The sequence below is a fragment of the Accipiter gentilis genome, chromosome 3 (genome assembly GCF_929443795.1).
Source record: "Accipiter gentilis chromosome 3, bAccGen1.1, whole genome shotgun sequence".
Taxonomy (NCBI): Eukaryota; Metazoa; Chordata; class Aves; order Accipitriformes; family Accipitridae; genus Astur; species Astur gentilis.
In genome coordinates this window covers 31,577,335-31,599,244 of record NC_064882.1, presented here as the reverse complement: position 1 = coordinate 31,599,244, position 21,910 = coordinate 31,577,335, and the positions used below count along the sequence as shown (strand labels likewise).

The 21,910-nt window shown below is 39.1% G+C and overlaps 1 protein-coding gene across 7 annotated transcripts in view; it reads right to left on the bottom strand.

The window, feature by feature from the left end:
• Positions 1-21,655, bottom strand: part of LDB2 (LIM domain binding 2) — a 221,296-nt gene extending 199,641 nt beyond the window's left edge. For all 7 annotated transcript variants that reach the window (XM_049794042.1, XM_049794057.1, XM_049794050.1 and 4 more), the window contains exon 1: positions 21,360-21,655. In XM_049794042.1, the coding sequence (XP_049649999.1) occupies positions 21,360-21,491 (132 nt within the window). In that variant the 5' untranslated portion in view covers positions 21,492-21,655. The remainder of the gene's footprint in view (positions 1-21,359) is intronic.
• Positions 21,656-21,910: the final 255 nt, after the last annotated feature.

Sequence of the window (21,910 nt, the reverse complement as noted above, 5' to 3'; positions counted from 1 at the left end):
GCAATATCAACTACTTTTACAGCTATTTACAGCTATAAGATATCAGGTATATTTATAGGGTCTGTTCTTCACCTTCTCCTCTCTGTATTAAAGCTCATAGAAAATAGTCAAGTAACCTATTTCAAGCCATGTATCAGTTTTGGCCTTTGTATAAACATGATGGTCACACAGGCCAATTGTACACACTCATCGCTAAATTACGTTCCTCAAAAACCAAGAGTTACTCTACTGATCATCACCAGATGACCATTCTTAACACATCTGTTAAGTCCAGAGGAAGGTTCTTCTATGAAGGCAAAAAAAACAGGAAAAAAAAAAAAAAAAGTATTTACTTAAAGCAATCCTTAGCATTAGAAAGAGAGCATCAAAGCTGACTAATCTAAATAGCATCTATCAACTGTCTTTACTCTTAGTGTCTAACAAAAACAAGAGCCTCCGGGCTGTTCTAAAACCAAAGCTGTTACTTTGCCAATATTTTCCTTACTCTGCTAGCTGGCCCACAGTTATTATTGAGTTTGAATCTGTTTTTTTCATGATGTTCCCAGGAACGGAGCATGAGCGTTTATGCCAGTCTGTCCTTTCCTGATCTCTCTTTCCAGGCAGGCTGGCCAAGCGACGCAGAAGAGATGGCACATGATCTCCATGTTTGTGCCCACATGGCCAGGACAATTAAAGCTAGCTTTAGGGTCTGCTTCAGTTCTCAGAGCTTTGCTGGCATTCCTGTAAGTGAAATGACTCTGGCTAGTTTATACAGCTATCATGTATGATGCCTAAAATTTAAAAATGTGTTCATTTACTAACCCAACAGTTGTGGAAAGGATTTCCAAAAAGAAAAAAGAAAAAGAAAAAGAAAAAAAGGAAACTTCACAGCTATTTTAGTGTTTCATCTTTGTTCACAGTTTGCAAATAAAAGTCTAGATTTGTTGCTACTATAAAAGCAAACAGACGGTTGAGTAAATATTTTGGGTTTTCCACACTGGAATACACAGCCTCCTTTTTATCAGTGCATATTATTGATTAAAGAGTAGCATCAGTTGTGTGGACACAGATATTAGTTATTGGTGAAGCATTTAGTCTTGATGGCATTATCTTTTTTTTTTTTTCCCCCCCTTTTTTGTTGTTTTTTTTTTTTTCTCTCCAGTTAAGCAGCTTTTCTCCTCTGAAGATCACTAGATCACCAGATAGCAATCCACTCATAAGCACAGTCTAAAGATGCCCTAGATAAAAGATTTGGGTTATGATTCACAGTGTGTGCAATGGATGTACTATTCAGTACATTCTTGACTGATACCACTGTACTGCATATTCATTTGCAACATGGTTATATGGTGATTATGATGATTTTCAGAATAATACTGAAAGAAGTTTCTTATTTTGCTATTACTAAAAAAAAAAAACCTACAACAAAATTAACATCAAAGTTGGAAAATTCAGAATTGTGAATATATTGGTCTTTTGGGTGCTGCTCCAGAAAGCCTAAGAAACAATCCAGAGAAGTACAATATTCATTACTGAACTTCGCTAGCAAAAACATAGCACCATATTATTAACAATCTTTCCAGGGCCAGAGGACAAGAAGAGTTAGGTCAGAGCACGGCATTGAGGAGGTCTAGTTCTGGGTCTGAAAGGAGGCCAAGAAGGAAAGGGTGCTGCTCAACAAATGAAAGACAAGCAGCATGGCTCATACAAAAAGGACAGCAACCAAGAGGAACACAGATGGCCCAGACATATTTTTAATAGCTGAATCAGAAAACAGGTGAGACTTGAACAAATGAATCTTCTGGTCACAGCCAGATTGCCTCCAATGGTCTTGTCCATTAAACTTTAATATGATCTGTGTTAGAGCACAGCAAGTTACAGGTACTGGTTCAGTCTCCCTGGCACGTGAGCCAAAGGTTTCAGAATGGACTGAATCAACTGCCAGGTCTGTCCCCCATTCCTCCAGAAAAATCTGCACTCACAGGAAGGGCGGTAAGCAAGTAAATATTTATTATTTCATTTGCATGTACAAATGGTTTGCCAGTTCAATGTGGAGGAAGAAATGCAAAGGTGACATTTCAGCCAGGCACTCTGAGTGAGGGTTAATCTAACTTTGCATTCAGTCACATAATTTATTAAAATATAGTACAAGATACATCATTATTAAAGTGTTCATTGGGTCTGGATTAGAACTGCAAGAATTATTTGTGGAAGGGAAAGAAGTCTTTTGATAGGCCTTGTAGACCCAGACTGTAAAGTACCAATTGGGTAAGAGAATATATATTTAAATTAAGTATTGCAACTATAATTTCGGACTTTCTTTTCCATTCCAAAAGCAAAAAAACCTCTTTGCTCTGCAAGTGAATTCTTATAAATCTAGAATCATTCCAAGTGATTCTATAAATCACCTTGGCATGAGATGCTATAGCAATAACGAGAAACAAAGGGAACATCACAGAGAGAGAAAAGTCACTACAGTCTTTTCCTTAACTCACAGGCAGAATTTTAACAAGGAGATTTTACAATTCTTTAGTACCCCTTTCTAGATCACAGACAGCTGACTCAGGTCTGTGGTACTGTTTTTCAGGGCTTTTTTTTATTTTTTTTTTTTTTTTAAACCAACTGCATTATGATATGAAACTGTAATGCTTTGCAAATCATAACAACAAGGACCTAAAACATATTTTGATTAAGATGTACTAATGTACCTTCAACATTTAATTACTGGTACTTCACAAAAAAATGCCAACGGGGAGAGGTTAGTTAATGTCATAAATTGACAGTTGCAAGTACAACCTCAAAATCAAGAATTTTTAAACTGGACTAATCACAGAAGGTAATGAGTTCCCCGAATTTTCCTTGAATTGCATCTCAAGGATACACAGCTCATTGGCCCTCTCCGTTTTAAAAGCAACTGGGTATCGCAGCATGGTTAGCCATGGCTCTTACACATATAAGAAGAAAAAAAGCCTTCAAGGACAGTTTAAATAGTAAAAGTGTGATGCCAACAGAAATATTTAGGTCTTAGTCTTAATAGAAGCTATACTTTGTTACATGGCATACAGTAGACTGAGGAATAGCACAGTAATTATGAAACTACTACTTGAAATATTAATACATTATTTTTTTTATGGCTTTAGTGGGAACTGGTAGGCCATGATTGAAAAACCAATACAAATACAGGTATTTAAAAGGGATCAAGCTGTGGGAATTGCATTTGAGAGAGAACTAATGCCAAAAAAGTCCTAGACACTATAAATTTTTGTATACCTAACTAAAAATTACCAATTTTTACATACAAGATTATGTACAGTGTAGATGGTAACAGAAATACTTAAGAAGAGTGATTCTAAAATGGGAACTTACAAAGGGAGTATGACAGGTATAAAAATTTACATGAAATTTGGTACTTGATTTCAGAAGAAAAGCCCATCCAAACCCAGATCAACTAAGGCCAACTAGTGACAAGTGAAAATATTCAGCTCTGAAAATACAGTTGTTCAGATCTCTAACCTGTATTATTTTATGCTTTTATATTGTATCTATTTCATTAGTTGTATTCCAGTAAATTAAGTTTTAATTTTCAAAAGCATTGTAGTGTTCTTTGATTTTAGGAGTTCCTTCAGACTCCCTGCAGATGCATTAAAATTTAACCACTTCTTGTTACTAATCTAAAGAGAAGTTGGCCTAATTAATATTGGTAATTGATTATAATTAATTAGTTAACGAGACAGTGGTGCTGACGTTGGCTCCAAAGATTTACTCAAAAACTGAACACAAAGCATGAATGATATATAGGCTTTTCTAAGACATTTGTTCTGTTTTATTGTTTTCCTGTTGTGAACCACTGTACTTAAAATATGCAAGATGCCTAATGGAAGAACAACTTTACAGGGGACTGGGGAGCAAGTTGAGATGTACTCTGTAAGGATGTGGTGCATGTTCCCAGAATGAGAACCAACTTGGGGACACAACACGATGGAAGAGAGAAGAGGGCACCACTCAGACACACTAACTGAAGGCATCATTTGGAGGAACTTCAAAGCAATCTATGACACTCTGCAGACATCACCATCTGCCACATACTTCTAAAGATTTGAGCTCTCAAGGGGCTACTTCCTGCAAGACATGAACATCTTCACAGAAGAGATTAGAGATACATCATGAACTATCTTATCCTGACCATTTATCATGATAAACCTGCCAAGTGCATTAAATTTGCATAAAAGGATGTGGTCGCCTTTAATAAGCTACCCATTTCTTGATTTCTCAGTGACAAAAAATGAATTGAAATACATTTAGTAAGAGTGCTGCAACTAATCGTTGAGCGAACAGTCTTTCACAGAATTGCCATGCTATGATCTAGCTCCAAGAGTTTGTAAATGTGCTTTTCCATTTATACCACAAGTTTAGGTTGCCAGCTATTACAACATTGTGCATCTCTCTAAATGAATGAGAAATGCCAATTTAAATCTATTTTAAAAAAATAAATAAATCTCTCTTACAATGTCACTTCTTAAAAGGAAAAATCCACAGCATTGGTATTTTGAATGATTATCAGCTGTGGAATCATCTGTATTCATTGCAGTTCCCTGTATCAGCAATGAGGGTTCTGGGTGAAACTTCAACTAATTTTACTTTTCTTTAAGTTTTTATGCTGACGTGTCTAATGTTTTCATGTGCACATTGTGACAACGCCCTAAGTAAAATCCTGAAGGATATTAAAATCTTTGTAATCTAGTGAAGATTTGTGGATAAATAATATATTAGCTTTTCACTGAGTTATTACTTCAGTATAATTTTTCAGATACATCATAGGCAAGTTTTAAATGCAGCTCATCAAGGTAATAGAACTAAGTAAATCGTCTTCACTACAGGATACTATCTAATCTTGAATTTTCATGTCAGGTCACAACAAATTTCAAAATGTCCTTTTAAAGACACTGTATGCTGCATCAGCAAACCCTTCTGCTTTTACTGTTCCCTTTGGGTTAGCACTGTCTATAAAAATGGTATTTAAACATTCGTTCTGTTCATGGTCAGTCAAACTGGTACATTTGCTGGCAAGTCACTTCTGAACACCTCTCCCTTCCTAAAGCTAACTTTCACCATTTACTGTATTATTCTCCTATTTCCCTGAATCTGAAAGTAAAGAATGGAAAATTCTGGTAAAACTCACTATGGAAAGCATACCTTGAATGCACCAGTTATCTGCAAGTGTGCATCCTTTTCCCTTCCTCATCCCCCCAAATGACATGGTTTCCAGGTATTTCTTTCCAGCTACTGCGTTCAGAGTCTCCAGTAAAATCAGCAAGCTGTAGACAAAATCCCAAATATATTTTACCAGAGGGTTTCTGTGGGATGGAAGGGACTCGGTCTCAGCTGAAGGACTGCTACCTGGTGATGAGCTCCTCTTTCCACCAGCCACTATAAGTAGGATTTACAATCTTCCTCCAAAATGACTGTAATACTCTAGGTTAATATATGAGATCTCACCCCCTCTAGTGACTGGTCCCAGTGAGAATAGGATACAGTTACTTACTGATCGTTAACGCGAGCCATTCCTTCATCTTTTGCTTTTGTCGCCGAGAACCCCAGGTGCTGTGCGTGCTGCCGACCCAGGTGTCTGCGTGCCAAGCAGCGCTGCCATACTGCCTGCGCTCTGCGGCAGGCTCCCACAGAGGGAACCCCTCCAGGGTCTTCTCCTTCCCTAAGGGCCATCTCCAAGCACTTGATTAACGAGACCAGCCTACACGATTCTTTCGTCTAGAAATTGAATGTATTGCCTGGAAGAGGAGCAAGGCAGAGAAGTGTATTTACAAAGCGATAGCACGAGCCCGCAGTCCGGAAAATTTAGGCCCCAACACAACAACCGTTGCCTCGTTCAGACATGGCCGTTCCCTTCCAGGTGCGGGGCTGCCTTGCGGAATACCTGACAGCACTCCAGCTCAGACCTTTCCTTAACCGACCTCCGAAAAGGCCCAGCAGCAGCATTGCCTGTTGCCCAAATGTCTGTCCTTAACAATGTATTTACAGTCTGCCCGGTACTGTGGTGACAGAGCACCTCGGAGGCTTTAATCCCCTCGTCCTGCACCCCACTGTCTCCAGAGGAGCACAGGGGAGCTGAAGAGAATTAGCGGAGTTTGTGGAAACTCAGCTGACTTCTGATGAGGCCTGGGCAATTAGCCTAACAGCCTCCTAACCCCTCCAGAAATACTACATGATTACAAAGGCAAGCTAATAATAAAAAAAACAGCGTCCTACGAGGGTGCAGGTAGGAGATTATTTGAAAGTGTGGTAGTGAGAAAATTTCAGGCCAACACTTTCACCAAAGACTCCAACAAGGTTGTACCTCAAAGGCACGGTGTATAGAAAGCAGATAAATGCAACTGTGAAGCATTTTCTGTGAGAAGCCACAAGAGAATTGAAGAATCTGTTATCTTTGGGAAGAACCTGGTAAAGTCTTTCTATCACGGCAATAAATAAATACATTAACGTTCACCACAGTTGTTGCCTTCCTTGCAATTCCTCTACAGTTACATGGTGGGGTCCCAGCTTTCTAGCCCAAATCACTTTACCATACAACTGTTTGTGTTGCGAGAGCTTGCTTTAATGGATTCATGCTCTAAGCATAAAAGGCAAGCAGCAATACACATTTCAATATTTAAAAGCATAAATAAAAATCTTAATAGATCCCAGATGTTTCATTTCCTCTGGCCCTTGTCAATGATTGAGTTGCTGCTGATGTAGATGATTTTTTAAGATCAGTGGTCAGTTTGATGCTGAAAAAGGTTTAGATGTCTGGGAATTTCAAATGCAATTCCTAGAAATAAATAAATCATTAAGTAGATGCAAGGGAGACAACTATGACTGCTGTTATTTTGTAAACTTATTTTATGGCCTGAAATGGACCCACAGGTTTTAAACGCAACTGAGTGTGAAACAGACAGTAACATTTTATCAACATGTATAAAACCTTGTAGAGATAATTATGACAATCTCATTTTCTTAGCAAAAGAACTCCAAAGATTCATACAAGTAACAAACTGAAGGAATCCATACTTTAAGGTAGATAGACAGCACTGGTGCTGTTGAAGCTAATGAAGAATTTGCTAATTTTTTTCAGCAGAACTCAGATTTGCTAGCTGCATCCATTTGTCACTTATTAAAGCAGCAAGTTATCGTTTACTATACCAAACAAATAAAGCACTATACAGAAAGCGCATCTACAGAAAAACACTGCTGGGCCCAGTAACTGAGGCCATGCTGCCAAGCACACGAGTTTGCAACTGTAATGAGCGCCTCAATTCTTTCGCTCTGATTTTTACTGGGAGAAGTCCTCAGTCTCCTAAATGAAAGCAATAGGGAGGGGGGTTTTGAAGCCCATATTTAGCTTGCACAGACCCATGATGTGTGCACTTGACGTCATAAAAATGCTGTAAGTCTGCCAGGTCAGCAGCCACAAACCCCACATGCTGCCAGTCGCAGGCTGAGCAGACACTAAAAGGCTATGAATTTCATTTAATCATCTCTTTTCCCCTCCTGGTAAAGTAGTAGAGGCTAGCAGCTGCCGGAGAAAAATGTTGAAAAATATTAACTCTGAATGTCCAGGATTTGGTTTTGATTGGTATTAAAACCAAACAAAGAACAAACCTAATAACAAATCTTGCAAAATTTGTTATTTTTTAATACAGCTAACAGTGTAGGCTTCAGAGTCCACTTTCAAGGAGTGAGTGTGTAAGCTCAGCTAAATGATGTACTTTCATACAGCCTGCCAGATCTACCTACTATTCTGCTAACTTATGGGCCATACATTTCTCTCCAGCTAAATTTCTGATTGAGAAAAACTTCACCCCCTTTCTATTATTTGTTTTGCTGCACAATATTCCTTAATAGTGAGTGCTGCTTGTTCTTAACCATGCTTTCTACTATACCCTTGGCATTTGTGAAATGGCAAGTGCAAACATAATCTAAGCCCCTGAACATGCAGTTTTATCACATAGCCAACCATGGACAACACTTAAAAGCTGAATATGCCCTTCTAGTCCTTTTAAGGTGCCTCAAATTCATCTCTAAGAACTAAGTCACCTAAAATGGCTAAACCCATCAGAATAGGTAGGTTCCACAAACCACTTTTGCTGTACCAGCTTCTGCACCTTCTTCTAGCACCTTCATACACAGGCCCAAATGCTCATTTCATTGACATAAAAAGGAAAGCTTTGCATGGGATGAGGAGCTGCAGTTACAAGATCAGGTGGAAACAAACGTAGGAATCTTGTGATAGAGGAAACGATTTTTTTTTAAATTTTTTTATTTTATTTTTTTTAAATCACAACAGCATCCTTGGCCTACAAACTATGTTATTTACAAACATGCATCTGTGTGCCATCAATCTCTAAGGAAGGGAAAGACTGCTAGGCTGAGCTCTCAATTTATGTTTCTCAGTTGACTCTTATAATCGCACTCAGTGTTCTCAAGCTTAGCGCAGCTATTCTGGTAACAAAATTTGCACACTAGGTGGGTTTATCCAAGCTCCCATGGTCCTAATAGTTTCATATACTTCTGTCGTGGTTTAACCCTAGCCAGTAACTAAGCATTACAACTTCCTAATAATAATCTTGAAAATTATATAGGTAATTGTGTTTCTAAAAAGCCACCTTCGGCAAAATTGGGAGAGTTCTTTCCTCTCAACAGGAAAAATATTTTAATAAAACAGCTAGTGTACGCCTATAAAAATGTTGAGAAAAAACTATTGAAAAAATCCCCCCTTTTTTGATGCTGTCTTTAGATGCGTCATTAAACAAAGCTAAGGGAATTATGGTGTCCACAGATGATGAAAGGTCCCAAAATAGGATGGGCACTGAGCAGGCCAAGGGTCCCTTGGTCCTACCATACTGCAATCCGGATGAGGCATTAATATTCATATTCCAGACTGCGATTAGAAAGAAGGCTCTAGCTCCTGTGCAGGGGTGGGCCTAACCCAGCAGAGGTGCAGCGAACTGCTTTGCTTTCTTATTGAAATTCAGTCCATCTAATTGATACTGCAGAAGGCAGTAGTGTAATGAAATAGAGCAGAGCTCAGAGATCATTTCAGTAGTTTTACCCATCTATCCTCTCCTGCTTCTGACCAATGCATAACGGCACACAGGACTCCGCTCGTTCCAACTTCAAGCAGTTGCAGGAAAGATTTAAGTTTCTATAATATGGTAATCATTAAGATATTGCTATTAGATCACCATTCAGAAATGTATCAAGACTGTGACTACCTTCATTTATGTAACAGCAAAAATGTTTTAGTTTTGCTTAAGGTAGCCCAGTTTTTTTCAAAATGACAATTTAAACAGCACCTTTCCCTCAGACCCAGAATAAAATATTTATATCTATCTCTTTTATTTGCAAGCAAATAGATGTAACGTCTGTTAAAAAGCAAAATCCATTAGACTCTGGGTGGTTTTGGTACTGTAAGTAGTCTCCAAAAGGCAACAGATGTGGGGACGGGGGAGGGGGGAGTTGATTTTGTCTTTTTAATATTCAAAGTGGGTCTGTTCTCACTGGCTAATTAAATCAGTAGAGTGCAAACAATAAAAGAAAAAATAAGTGTTGCCTTTCTTCCCTAGAACAACCTCTCTGGTTCATCTCTATACTTATTTATTACAAGTACTTATTTAATACAAGATTTTACAATATTCCCTCCCCAAATCCTCATGAAATAAAGTACGTATTCCACAGCACCAGTTTCCATCAAGAAGAATATGCTTCTCCTATGGAATTTAAGATAAGACAGTCTTTCCACTGTTACAAGAAAATGGACTTGGAATGAGCTGCTTTGAGTGACATGAAACTACTGAAGAATTACACTAAAAAAAGTAATGGATTTAATAACAATATCAGATGTACAAATCAACCGGCAGAATGCTGCCCTAAAATATATTTGTACTTGCTTGGCAAAGCCAGTAAGTTTGCACCAGTGTGCTGAATTATTTGAGAAGTAACAAAATGTGTTAATAACATTAAACGGTCATCTTCCAAGAACCTAGCGTATTATGGTATTTTCTAGTCAGATAATTCTTTGTAGTGCAGAAATGCATGCAATATCAATTAAAACATTTTGATCTGTGAAATCAAAATGAATGTGGTATATTTAGATTTGGTTTTGAAAGTATTTTAAATACTACTACCTCCTTTTAGCCTTTAGTTAGTTACTTTAGCACAGTATTAAAAACAGGCTGCAGATACAGACCAGAACTCCACTGTGCTAGCACTGTTCAAGAACAGAGAATGTGGTCCCAGCCCCAAGAATCTTATAATAAATATAACATTACACATCATGAAGTCAGGGCTGTGGCATCACTGGCCACCTAACTTTAAGAGCATAAAGCTCAGCAAATGATCAAAATTCCTATGCATTAAACAAGGTAGATTGCATGTCCTGAGCCCTGTGCTGCTACTGCTTTCCACACCAGCAAGTTAAATGCAAGTTTGGGCATGTATGTCTACGTATTATGTTTAAGTGACAGCACTGTGGACGTACCTGAAGATAAGGGGCAATAGAGGGATGCCGACCCCTTACATCTTAAGGGAGTGTATTCAGCAGTAAGTCAGTATTTGGCAACAGAAGGCAACTATTTCAGCCCAGTTGTTGCCAAGTTTTTGAAAGCATCAGAGCCAAGGAAAGTGTTACAGGACATAATGCATGAGTTTACAGGAAAATCCTCTCAAATGCTCAGGATCACCGTGGAAGGAAACATGGGCGTGCTTGTTTGAAGGCATAACAAGTGACAATCAAGAGACTGATGTCAGGTACTGTGAGGTCCTGAGCCTTTACAGATGCAGAGTTCCTTCTCGGCTCCATGCATTATTGGCCCCATTTTAAGTTTATCGAGAATTTCTCAGCAAAATACAGCTTCATTGTAGTTCATGAATTACCCACAGCTGAAACACTGATCTATTTAACCCCAAATTCAGGGTTTTATAGAGTTGCGTGCTCATTGCCAAATGCTTACTATATCTTAGTTACTTTTAATTCTGCTACGGTTTGAACGTACTCAGCACCAGAAAGTACTTTACTCCCTTCAAGCATTCTTTTGGCTAACCAAATTAATGGTTGCAAACAAATAAAATATTTAGTCTGTACTGCAGCCAAAACAGTGTTTCTTTATGTAATCTGAATGATGAGCAAACACCAGAGCACTGGAGGTAATAGCAGCAGGTCAGACTTAGTGAAATGATGCCCCATCTTACGACACTTCACAGTAAAATACATAATACAAGGACCCCGAAAAGAGCCCACTACCACTTAATTTAACTGTATCTCGAAAACATAGTAAAGTAACCCAGCAAAGAGATTTCTGCTGATAGTTGCATGAGAGGGCATTTATCAATACCCAATTACCTCTGGTTTATACCTGTTAGTTTTCTAAAAGATGCTTGTGTTGCTTCATAAGCCACAAGGTGTCACAGTGGCTCAACTGGTAGGATTCTTGTCAGTCTAGACACGCAGGTTGTGGCTTCAGGTTACATACCAGTGCTAACACTGCTCTGTACGAGGAAGTCTGTGCTACGCTGCGTATTTAGAAGTGCAGCCCTTTGGATGAAACAATCAGTCAAGGTGTAACTCGGTTGCTTCAGGATGCTCTTGATGTGGGTGTTAAATAATCTTACAGCACCGTCAGAGAAGAGATGTACTTGGTGCGCTGGCATCTTGACCGATCTTTTTACTTTGCATTATTAACCCTGACAGAGTGTTAAGAGGTACTGAAAAGAGCTGAGCTAATCATTCACATCAAATAATAAATTTTATGAATTCCACTTCATTCTACCCAGAGTTGCTAGGAATTAATAATAATTTATTTGAATGTATTAATTATTCAAATTTAAGACACATTTTTGCTCGTCTTTCATAACAAGCAGCGTACTGTAAGCATGTAATATTCTGCTAAGACTATACGCTGTGATTGGTCATATATTGTGTGTTACTCTTTCTCATCCTTGACTGGATGAGCACAGATGGATCTAGAGCTTAAAATGCCAGGAAGCCTTTAATTTTTTCACCATTTTTTTCTTATTACATTTTTCTAAAGTAACTGCATGGTAAGCAGCATCCTGTCCCATGAAAAAAATATGCGCACACATCAGGTTTACTGACCTGTAATTTTCCCATTGCCACCAGTCATTGCCATTAATTTGTTTTACGTTCATACACCAGTCAGTCCTCACTGCAAAGCAATCGGAGTTCTTCTCTGGTGTATTTAATTTCTAAGTATCATGGTTCTGTCTGGGAGGTTTTGGAAACTCAAAACAGGAAACACTGCCTCTCAGCTTAGCCCATATAAAACAACCAACTTCTTCCCAGAATGCTTAACAAATTGAAATCTGCATTCTGCAATAATTTGTAAGGAAAAAACTGCATTGAGCAAACATTCACAGAAACACATAAAGAGCATGAGCATAGCCAAAGCAAATTCACTGTTAAACTCAAGTGAATAGTCATGGCGATTTTGCGTGTAGTATTTGTTGCACTCAGGTAATGAACCTTTACCCAGTGTGTTGGCTTTTCATGTCCCATTATTCATGCCAACATATTCATTAAAATGGGCCTATGCTTTTTAACATAATCAGCAACGTGCATAGGTGTGGCCTTCAAAGAGTTATTACCATAGTTTACAGGCATGCTGTTCGTAAATACAAGCAGAACTCCAGTCAGTGCAAAATGCCAAGCTTCCCACAACACATATGGTAATTTTTGCTCTGTAAAATGGATAGATGCGCTATATAACGCATAATTGCATCACATTATATCTGAACTTCTAATTGCTTAAAATGATACTTCAAATCACATCAACGACATTAGTACCTAATTACCCTAAGGGTTAACTGATCCTCCAGTGATTAAGTCTAGGTAGAAGTGGTAGAGCTATTGTATTGCCTTCATCCGCTACAGCAAGTGGCATGGTTGCAAACGCACATATAGAATCTATATCCTGTCAACATCTTTAACATCTTGGTATGGCAAAGAAGGAAGGTGGAGAAATGCTGGCCAAGTACCAAAAGGAAGGAGGGTCCCTTCTGCAAGATGCTGAGCAACCTCAGAAGAATTTTCATTTGCTCTAAAGGAACTATTTTGCAGCGGTTCTTTTCTTTTCTAATCACAATAACATTATTGTGGTGCAAAATGGAGTAACACAGAAACATTTTAGTACCTAAAGTGGATACAAGAATTATGGAAGATAGCGACATTGATCTGAAAAGGCAAGTTACTATCTGAATATGGGGGACAAAGTAAAACAGACAGTTGTAGGCCTTCCTCCACTGCTGCATAACCCACGCATGAGACTTTTGTAAACTGCATGAAGAAAACACAGCATTCTAGGTGCAAGGCATTTCATATTCCCTTTTTCCAACTGTAAAATACTATCCTGTTTGCAAACCTAGCAGCAAAGCAGTTTTCATGCCTGCCTTGCCAACCACACCCTGGAGGATCTCTAGTCCGTCAAAGAGGAGATGGTTAGGAACGCTGGTGCTGCTGACTGCCTTCCTGAGGGATCAAGTATGCTGAGGGTGCTTCAGCTCAAACAAGAATAAACCAAAAAGGTCTCATTGCATTTAGTTTCTTGGGTTTGGAGCATTTTCCTCTCTCCATGTGACTACTGTATTTAAAGATTTAGGATACTTCTTTTTGTATAATGTGGTCATTAATATTTCAGAAGTCTCTTTGTAACCTGCTCTAGGACAGATGGCAGTTCTTTCTCTGATACAATCTTCTGCTAATGGCTGAAGCAAAACTACGCAACTGGAACAAGAATCGCAATAAGGTACATGAAATACTTTAAATGTGCAATGTACTGGAAGTCATAATTTTCTCAATCTACTACTTTAGAAAATAACGTAATAAAAAATGTAGTTAGAAGAAACAAATGTTTGAAAGTCCAAAAGAAAAGTAAAAATAGTCTGCTGCACACGTGATGTAAGACTGCAGGTAATAATACTCAAACAGGGGCAGCTGGTTTTTTTCCAGGTATTTAGTTTTTGAAGAATGATCTATGATTAGGTTTATTCTCGTGTCTGCCTTAATGAGGGATTTCCAAATATGATCACTTTCATACACACATAATGTTTCATTTGCCCTCTGAATGCAACAGATCAGGTCATTCCACTAGCCTGTGCAATTCTTCTGGATCATGAAGGATGCTCTAGTCTGCAGCTAGCAATTATGTAAAATGGACAGGATCTGGACAGATACTGAATCTGCTATACGCGAGTAATCTGATGGCAAAACTATACCCAGAGGTTAGATTTCCCCCTTGCCTTTTTAAACACACACGCAAATAGTACAGACAGACTTGAGTATTTCTGCTCAGCTAACTAGGCTTGGCAAGCTGACTCTGTGGCTTAGAATCAGGAGAGATGGATATCAGCAGGTATTGCAGATCACGTGCGATAGATAATTACAGCAATGTTCTAATTTATTAGTTGCTTGGAAGGATGCAAAGAGCTAACTATTTAGTTTGCAGGTAACCAGGCAGTAGATTTTAAGTACATTTAGAAACCTGCGTAAAGTTATGGCTTTACTGGGTCAGTTGGGAGTTTGTGACTCTGCCCTGGCCGAGTACCTGGATGTGAATATTGACAACAGAAATGCCTTAAGGAGAAGTTCTAGTTTGATACCTATATTTTGGCTGTAGTTAGAGTTATTCATAAAGAAGAAGTCTGCTATGCTCAAGTCTCATGCTTCAAGTCTGTGTGATGCAGACAGGAACACCACCCTGGCAAGGAGCTTCATCATGAGTATGTCTTCTTGACAATGGTGTATAAACAGCAAGGTGGTGCCAAGGCAACCTAAGTCTCGCGGAGAGGACAGCCTGCTCCTGTAAAATTTATGGCCTTTACAAAGACTCTACACTACCAACACTCTTGAGTCCTGAAGAGGCGATAGGCTTAGAAAGCCACCAAGTACTAGTTCACGTTTAGTTCTCCAAAGGTCTCATTTTTCCATGTCAATGATTTTTCACTAGCCCGATAAGGCACGCAAGTGCCAGAGTTGTCTCCAGAAGCATCAACTGTTCCCATACTGAGGTTTATGGTCCACAGGTGGTTCTAGCTGATACCCAGTTACCTCAGGAGTACCAAGTGTAGTGTTCGGCTTAGATCAGCAACTTACAGGCTTTAGTTTAGAAGAGCATGGCTGTCCACCATAACGTAATAGAAAAGGAAACAGTATTGTGACCATAAAGTGCTTTGTCTCTGAAATTCTAACAGTAACCAAACACAGAACGAATGTACTGGGGAAAAGAAAGACACAAGCCTAGGGAGAAGATTTCAGCCAGGGGTCCAGAGATGTTTCTTTCTCTACTATTTTTTGCCTAATAGATAAGACAATTGAGACCAACAAGACCAACAGGCCCTGCCCTACCACAGCCTTTTTGGAGACTAATCATCAGCCACTTTGGGGCACCCTTGTCCCTGCCAGGATCACCCCTCTGAGGCTTTAAGTAGCCCAGAAACAACTTTTGGAAAAGAGCACCCAGCAAAACTGAGGATATATGCTGCCCTGTTTACACAGTACAGTGCAAGAAAGCAAGCTCTTCTTGTGGAGGAAGCAACTGAACAAAGTATCAGCATGGTTGGAATGCCTGTTTACAGCAGATATGCAACTTTTGGCAAAAAGAAACAAAAAAATACCATTTGAAGTGAGGAGTCCAGCTAAAAATACTGCAATGAGTTTAGCAATCTACCCATACCCTTTTTTCTGTAAACAAAGAAAGTATATATACCAAAAACAAATGATTTTTTTTTTTTTTAATCTGATCTTGCAATCCTACTGCAGGCAAAACTCCAGCTTAAATAAGAGCACAGAACTGGGCCCTTGTTATGATCTCTATTTTGTTCCTTCTCACCATCCAGAGGCTTCTATTTTTGAGACTGGATCTGCATAGTAAATCTTGTTTACATCAGGGAAAGACTGAGTTTAAGTTTTTTAAAGTGGATTTATGGTTTAAAGAGTAAAGAAAGAAAAAGGAAGGGTTGTAAAGATTTCTTTATAGAAAATGATCTAGTAAGCATGAGAGTGATTTGCAGACGAGATCCATTTTTACACTTTCACACTGACTCTCTCTCCCCCCTCACCAGCCCCTGCCCCCAAAAGCTCCCTGTTCCTTATGCTTGCAGTTTACATTCTATATTATAACTTTAGGAGGAAAAAAAGCAGCAAGACATCCCTGATTGTAAGCTAAGGATCAGCATGGAAAGGAAGTAGAGCCTTTTTTTTCTCCCCCAGCCTCATAAGAATTGTTAGTTTGTAACAATTTTAATTGAAAACAGCTGCAACTGAAATTTTTTAAAGGGATGAAAAAACTATATGAAATAAAAGGCAATCAGTAAAAAGAGCCTTGAATCCATTCTGAAGTCAGTGTCTGCCTAAAGGAGTTCAAGGGTTTTCTTTTAAAACTGACCTTTTAGTTTCAGTAAAGCATGGTTTGTAAGTAATCTTTTAAAATACTTTACTCATGTTCCTAGAATTGCTAAGTATTGGTATATTTGTGGGTGAAAGAATATTTCCTCAAAAATACTTTGAGACAGAAGTTTATGTGTTTTCCCCTCAACAAAACAAACTCATTGGACAAACTCAGACTTATGTACACAATACGAGAGATCTATTTGCGATACTAAGTTGCTATGTGAACAAATGTGATGTCACAACATAGATTTTTATGACTAATCTATTAAAAATGCATCAGGAAGAAGAAAATATTATTTCATCAGATAGCAATGTGAGGAAGTAAAATAAGAGACTTCCATTAAACTGCAGAAATTTTGGGTTGCTTTGATTTGCTTTAAATATTTGGTTGAATATGAATGTCTGTGTAAGCTCCCAGTTCATTTAGTAGCTTTTAAATAATCATAACATCCTCCTTTATTTTCCCTTTAATTTTCTTTACATTTTCTTTCATAATGAAATCTCTACTTTTGTTAAATTCACTATGCAGTTTAATAGGGGTTTAATATGATTTGATTAAGCTGATTGTCTTTAAAACAAATATGCTACTAATCAAGTTCTCTAGTCACCCTTAAAACACTGCTCTCTTGGCCAGAAGGAAAGCTGTGTTTTGCATATAATGGTGATGTAAAGCATAATGTCTTCCAGTGACAGAGAGAGATACAGGTGAATTTAATATGTTGTGATACACAAAAGTTCTAACAATATAGGGGACTAAACCAAGTGAAAGGCTTGATACATTTCTTGTATTATTGGCAATAAAGCAACGCCCCAAACTTTAGACTGTCAGCAACTTTAAGTGATCTATCCACAGAGCACTGTAATGGTCCTGAAAAATAATTATATACAAGATATAATCACCTTTTGTTTTCTTTTAAGTGTGAGCAATTTGAAATGATTAAAAATTAGAACAGAAAAGGATTTACAACATCAAAGAGAAAAAGAGGCTTTTTTTAAACATCGAGTTTTACAAAAAACAGGTAAATTAGTTTAAATATTTTCTCTATGTTGCGTATTGCTACCTGGAACTTTAGAAACTGCTGATTATGCCGCAACAGGATTGCTTTCTTGAAATGTTAAACCAACATAGATATAAAAATATTAAGATAAACTGAGTTTGAGTGAACAGTAATGAAATACTTAAAACCACACACAGAGCAAGGAAACAGCTGCATTTTGGTTAACCAGAAAGTTAATCAGCTATGATAGAAGTAAATAAGATTTATCTTTATATCTGCCAGAGATTATTAAACATTTAAATATTCATTTCGCTTCTTTAAATCAGGACTGTTGGTGCATTACGAAATGGCACTAGATGCTCCCAAAGTATTATTAAGAAAGCATGTATTAATTTCCACTTAGAAAAAAAGTATTACCAGATTAGATGTCTTTGAACAACTTTTAAGGAAGGTAAGGTGTTCCTGTACACTAGTTAGTAACTCAGACTCCCTAATTTACTTTAGATCACATAAGAATTAGCTAGGTGGTGGACTTTTGCCAGTACTTACATCATAAAACCACCCCCTGCCTGGGTGTGATTGGAATTCTTCGCCTAAGACTGACCCTGAATTTAAAAAGGCAGTTGTAGGTTCTGCCTGAGGAGCCCATAAAGTTGTGAGAAGTTTGGAGAGCAAAAGTTTGCACATCTAGCACAGACTAGAGTTGCTAATTCTCTACTTTCATGACTACCATTTCTTCCTAAAGAAAACAAGGACAACAAAGATAGCCATCCTGCATCTAAATGACCTTTTTTTATCACTCTGTACTTTGTCTGCTTAATACACTGAGCACATCCTTCACACCGATTATTATTCCCTTCCACCCAATGCTGACACAAACGAGAGTGGAAGCAGTGGATTTCTCAGGGAGGGTCCCCAAGCGCAGAGCCACTTTGAGGACACTTCAACCTCCCCCAACATACCGTAGACCCTGCTGCTGGGAGAGCAGGAGTAGAAATGGCATTTACCGGTGGATTCCCTAATGGTGTCTCCAGCAGCCCATTGCTTTTTTTGAATTGTTTCTCTCCTACTTGCAAGCTCTGGAGAGCAGCTATAGGAATGCACTACACAGGTGGGCTCTACAGATGGAAGGGAGAACACAGATAGACATGACATACAGATACTCCTTTCACAGGCTCTCCATCCATCCTCTGTACAACTTAATTGAATTATGTACATTTTGCTCTGCCTTGGAACTTCGATCACTGGAAGGGACAGCGGAGAATCTGACTCTAAAGGATTATTAAGCACATTTCTATTTTTTAGGAAAACAGGAAAATCCCAACGGCTTTCCAAGGATATATTTGGGATAAGAGCTGTAGGTTCCCATTTTTTAATGCATCCTCACTTGCCACTGGCTCTCTCCAGAAGTTGGGTCCAAGTGGAATCTGCCAGCTGGCTACCCCCAGTCTTTTGGAGAGTTTCTTTGTAATTCCTTTCCCCTTAAGCTGCTTTGCTTGTGCTCACCTACCCCCTGGGGCTCACGGAGTACAAGCAGCCTCCTTCAGAGACCAGTGCCTACATTATTCCAAAGACTGCCTGAAGAGAAACGTTCATGCAGCAAGCCTGTATCACCCACAGCACAAGCACATTCCTTCCATGCCATACAGGGCTCCATCGGTCTGGATTCAAAAAATTCAGAGCTAGTTACACATGCTCTAGAAGCCTTCAGCTACCAATCTCAAACATGCTTGGAAGTGCGTAAAATTAATGTGAAACTTCCACTCCCAACCTGCCCCAGAAGCCAGCGTGATTCTTTACAGGCTGTCCACACCTAGTCACTGTTAAGTGTCCCAGGAAACTAACTTTTTTTTTTTTTTTTTTTTTTAATTAAGGAAGGCGTTTTAATTGGAGGACAAACGAGATGAGCTGAAGCTAGCTAGAAAATACATTTCAACCGACAACAATGCTTACAGCACAGAGCTCAGAAATTAAAAAAAAAAAAAGAGAACCAGAATGTAAACACTGAACAATCAGAAGGCAAAAGTATTTTCATTCTGAGCAAATAAAAGAAACACTGGAGAATAAGGCCTTCATTAACTAAGCATTGTCTGTCAAAGTAAAATGCTGCTGAAACCTATGGCAGTAGTAGCAAGGAAGAGCAGGTTACCGCTTTTTGCCCACAACAGTCCATGTGAATGTGCACAGCAAAAACTGCAATTGAACGCGCTAAAGTCTAACCCAGCACACCTCAGCAACGCAGGAAGGGGAAGTTGTTTCACAAGTCCCTCAAAAACTTTTCTAGTGCAACATTTGTAAAGGAGCTACAATCAGAAACCGGTCAATTTTCAAAAGTACCACTAAAATATTACGTAGAACAGCTAAATTAACACTGACAGCTTTTCAGAACGGCTTGTATATAAAACCCTGAAGGAATCACTTAATGATACATATTTGTTCTTTTCACTTGAAAAAAAGTCTAGAAATTATTACATTAATACGTACAGGAATGTAAGGAACAGAGTTGCAAGACACTGACAATGAACAGTAGTAAATAAACCCTCCAAGCCCGCTCATTCTATCTAAATGGCAGTGACCCTCCACAGCCAACAACTTGGGGCAAAACTGACAAACAGTTGCCATGATTTTGGGAGCAAGGAGCTGCTTGGAGTTTTTAGCCAGCACGAAGTGTATTTACTGATTACTCCACAGCAATGTTTTAAGACTAGCAGTGGTAACAGTGTTGGAAAAGCAGTTACCCCGTAGCAGTTACCCAATCAGAAAGCAGGTCACATCTCGTTAGCTGTATCATATACATTAAACGTCACAGATTCTCCATGGCTTAGCTGACAATTCAGGCATGTGTGTTTTATTTTATGATAACCTCATGTTCTCTTAAAGAATTACAATACAACAAACAGATCAATCTGAGCTCTTTTACCATGCTTCCTGCCACGAATTTGGCAGATATTTGCCTCTATATAAAGCCATTCACTATAAGAGATTAATACTTTCAAAAAGTGTTTTCAGGGCACCACTAGTAAACTACTATGAAAAATTGCAGCACCAAGAATGTTTGCTGCACAAACACTGACACATGGGCAGAGATGCAGCCTGATTCAGTCCACACGCTCTTGACTTCAACAGACTAAAAAGTGTGCCTTATTTAACCGCATAAATAATGAGATGCAGCCTCCACTATTTTTTTTTTCTTTAAGTGACAAAAGTATTTCCCCTTCCCATTCAGCATATTCTTTGTGGTGGCTGATCTGGGTATAGAAGCCAGAGCGTATAAACCACTAACAGATTATACAAAGCACAACCAACGGTGAATGTAGTTTACGTTATTGGGTACTTTTGACAGCTATATGATAAAGTCGTGAACCGATCATCTCTCTCGCTAAAAGCAACAGCATTCTAAACGTAAACACGGATTTCTCTCGTCGGTCGTCCTGAACATGTGTTCTTTAAGTGCAGCCTAGGAATAAGTTTTTAAAACTCTGCTCCTGTTTCCTGCTACCATTCATTTTTAATTTTAACGAGTTTACAAAACAAAACGAGAGGAAGGTTTGTCTCTCCCCCTAAACCTGCAACGTTTCTAAATGAGTTTTGTGCAAAAGCTCAAGCGATACCTTGCAATATTATAGCTGCAAATGCCAGCAGGACAGATCCTGAGCAAACAACACAGCAAGGCAAAGAAATTTCCTGAGACCAGCATTATAATCAATCCTGAAGTGCTGTACTGTAATTTCAAGATTTCAGCCTAAGCTGGTATCTCCTCAAAGAGTTGCTCTGCGTGGAAACATAATGAGGGATTACCCAATTAAACTACTAAATTAATTAGGGTTCGTGCCTGCATACACTGTACTGTCTAGTGGGACGCTTCAGCTGGAATTCGGGCTGAAGCCTACCACGGTCCATGCACAGGAAAACAAGGCTGAGGGACTTACCTCCGTCCGCGACTGCAGCCTCTTGTTCATTTCATATATTCGGTACTCTGGTTGCACCATGTATGGTGTGTGTCTCCTATAAAATGGGCCAAAAGGAGAAGAATAGAAAGGGTCATGTGGTGTGCTGGACATCTTGCCTGCTTGCAGAGATTCAAGCTACACAGAGTATCATCAACATCCATACAGAGCACATGGGCTGTGTGTTCTTCACAGTACAAAGTAGCAGCGCGCACACACACACACATCCAGGCTGCACGCACTGCCTGGGAACTGCTGTGGGAGCCCTCTATAGCAGGAGGCGGCGGGGGGGGGGGGGGGGGGGGGGGGCGGGGGGGGAGCGGGAGCGCTCAGGCTCCGGAGAGAGAGAGAGGGAGAGGGAGAGGGAGACTGGATAGCTTCAGGCACCACCGCTCGTTTTTAAAGCAGCAGTTTCTGGAGGGGTCATTTCCTGTCCGCGCTGTGGACTAGTTCAAAAATACAATTTTCCTCTCCGCCTGACAGGGGTCTAAGGTTTGGGTTTAATTTTTCCCAGCCAGGACCCCTCAGGAACC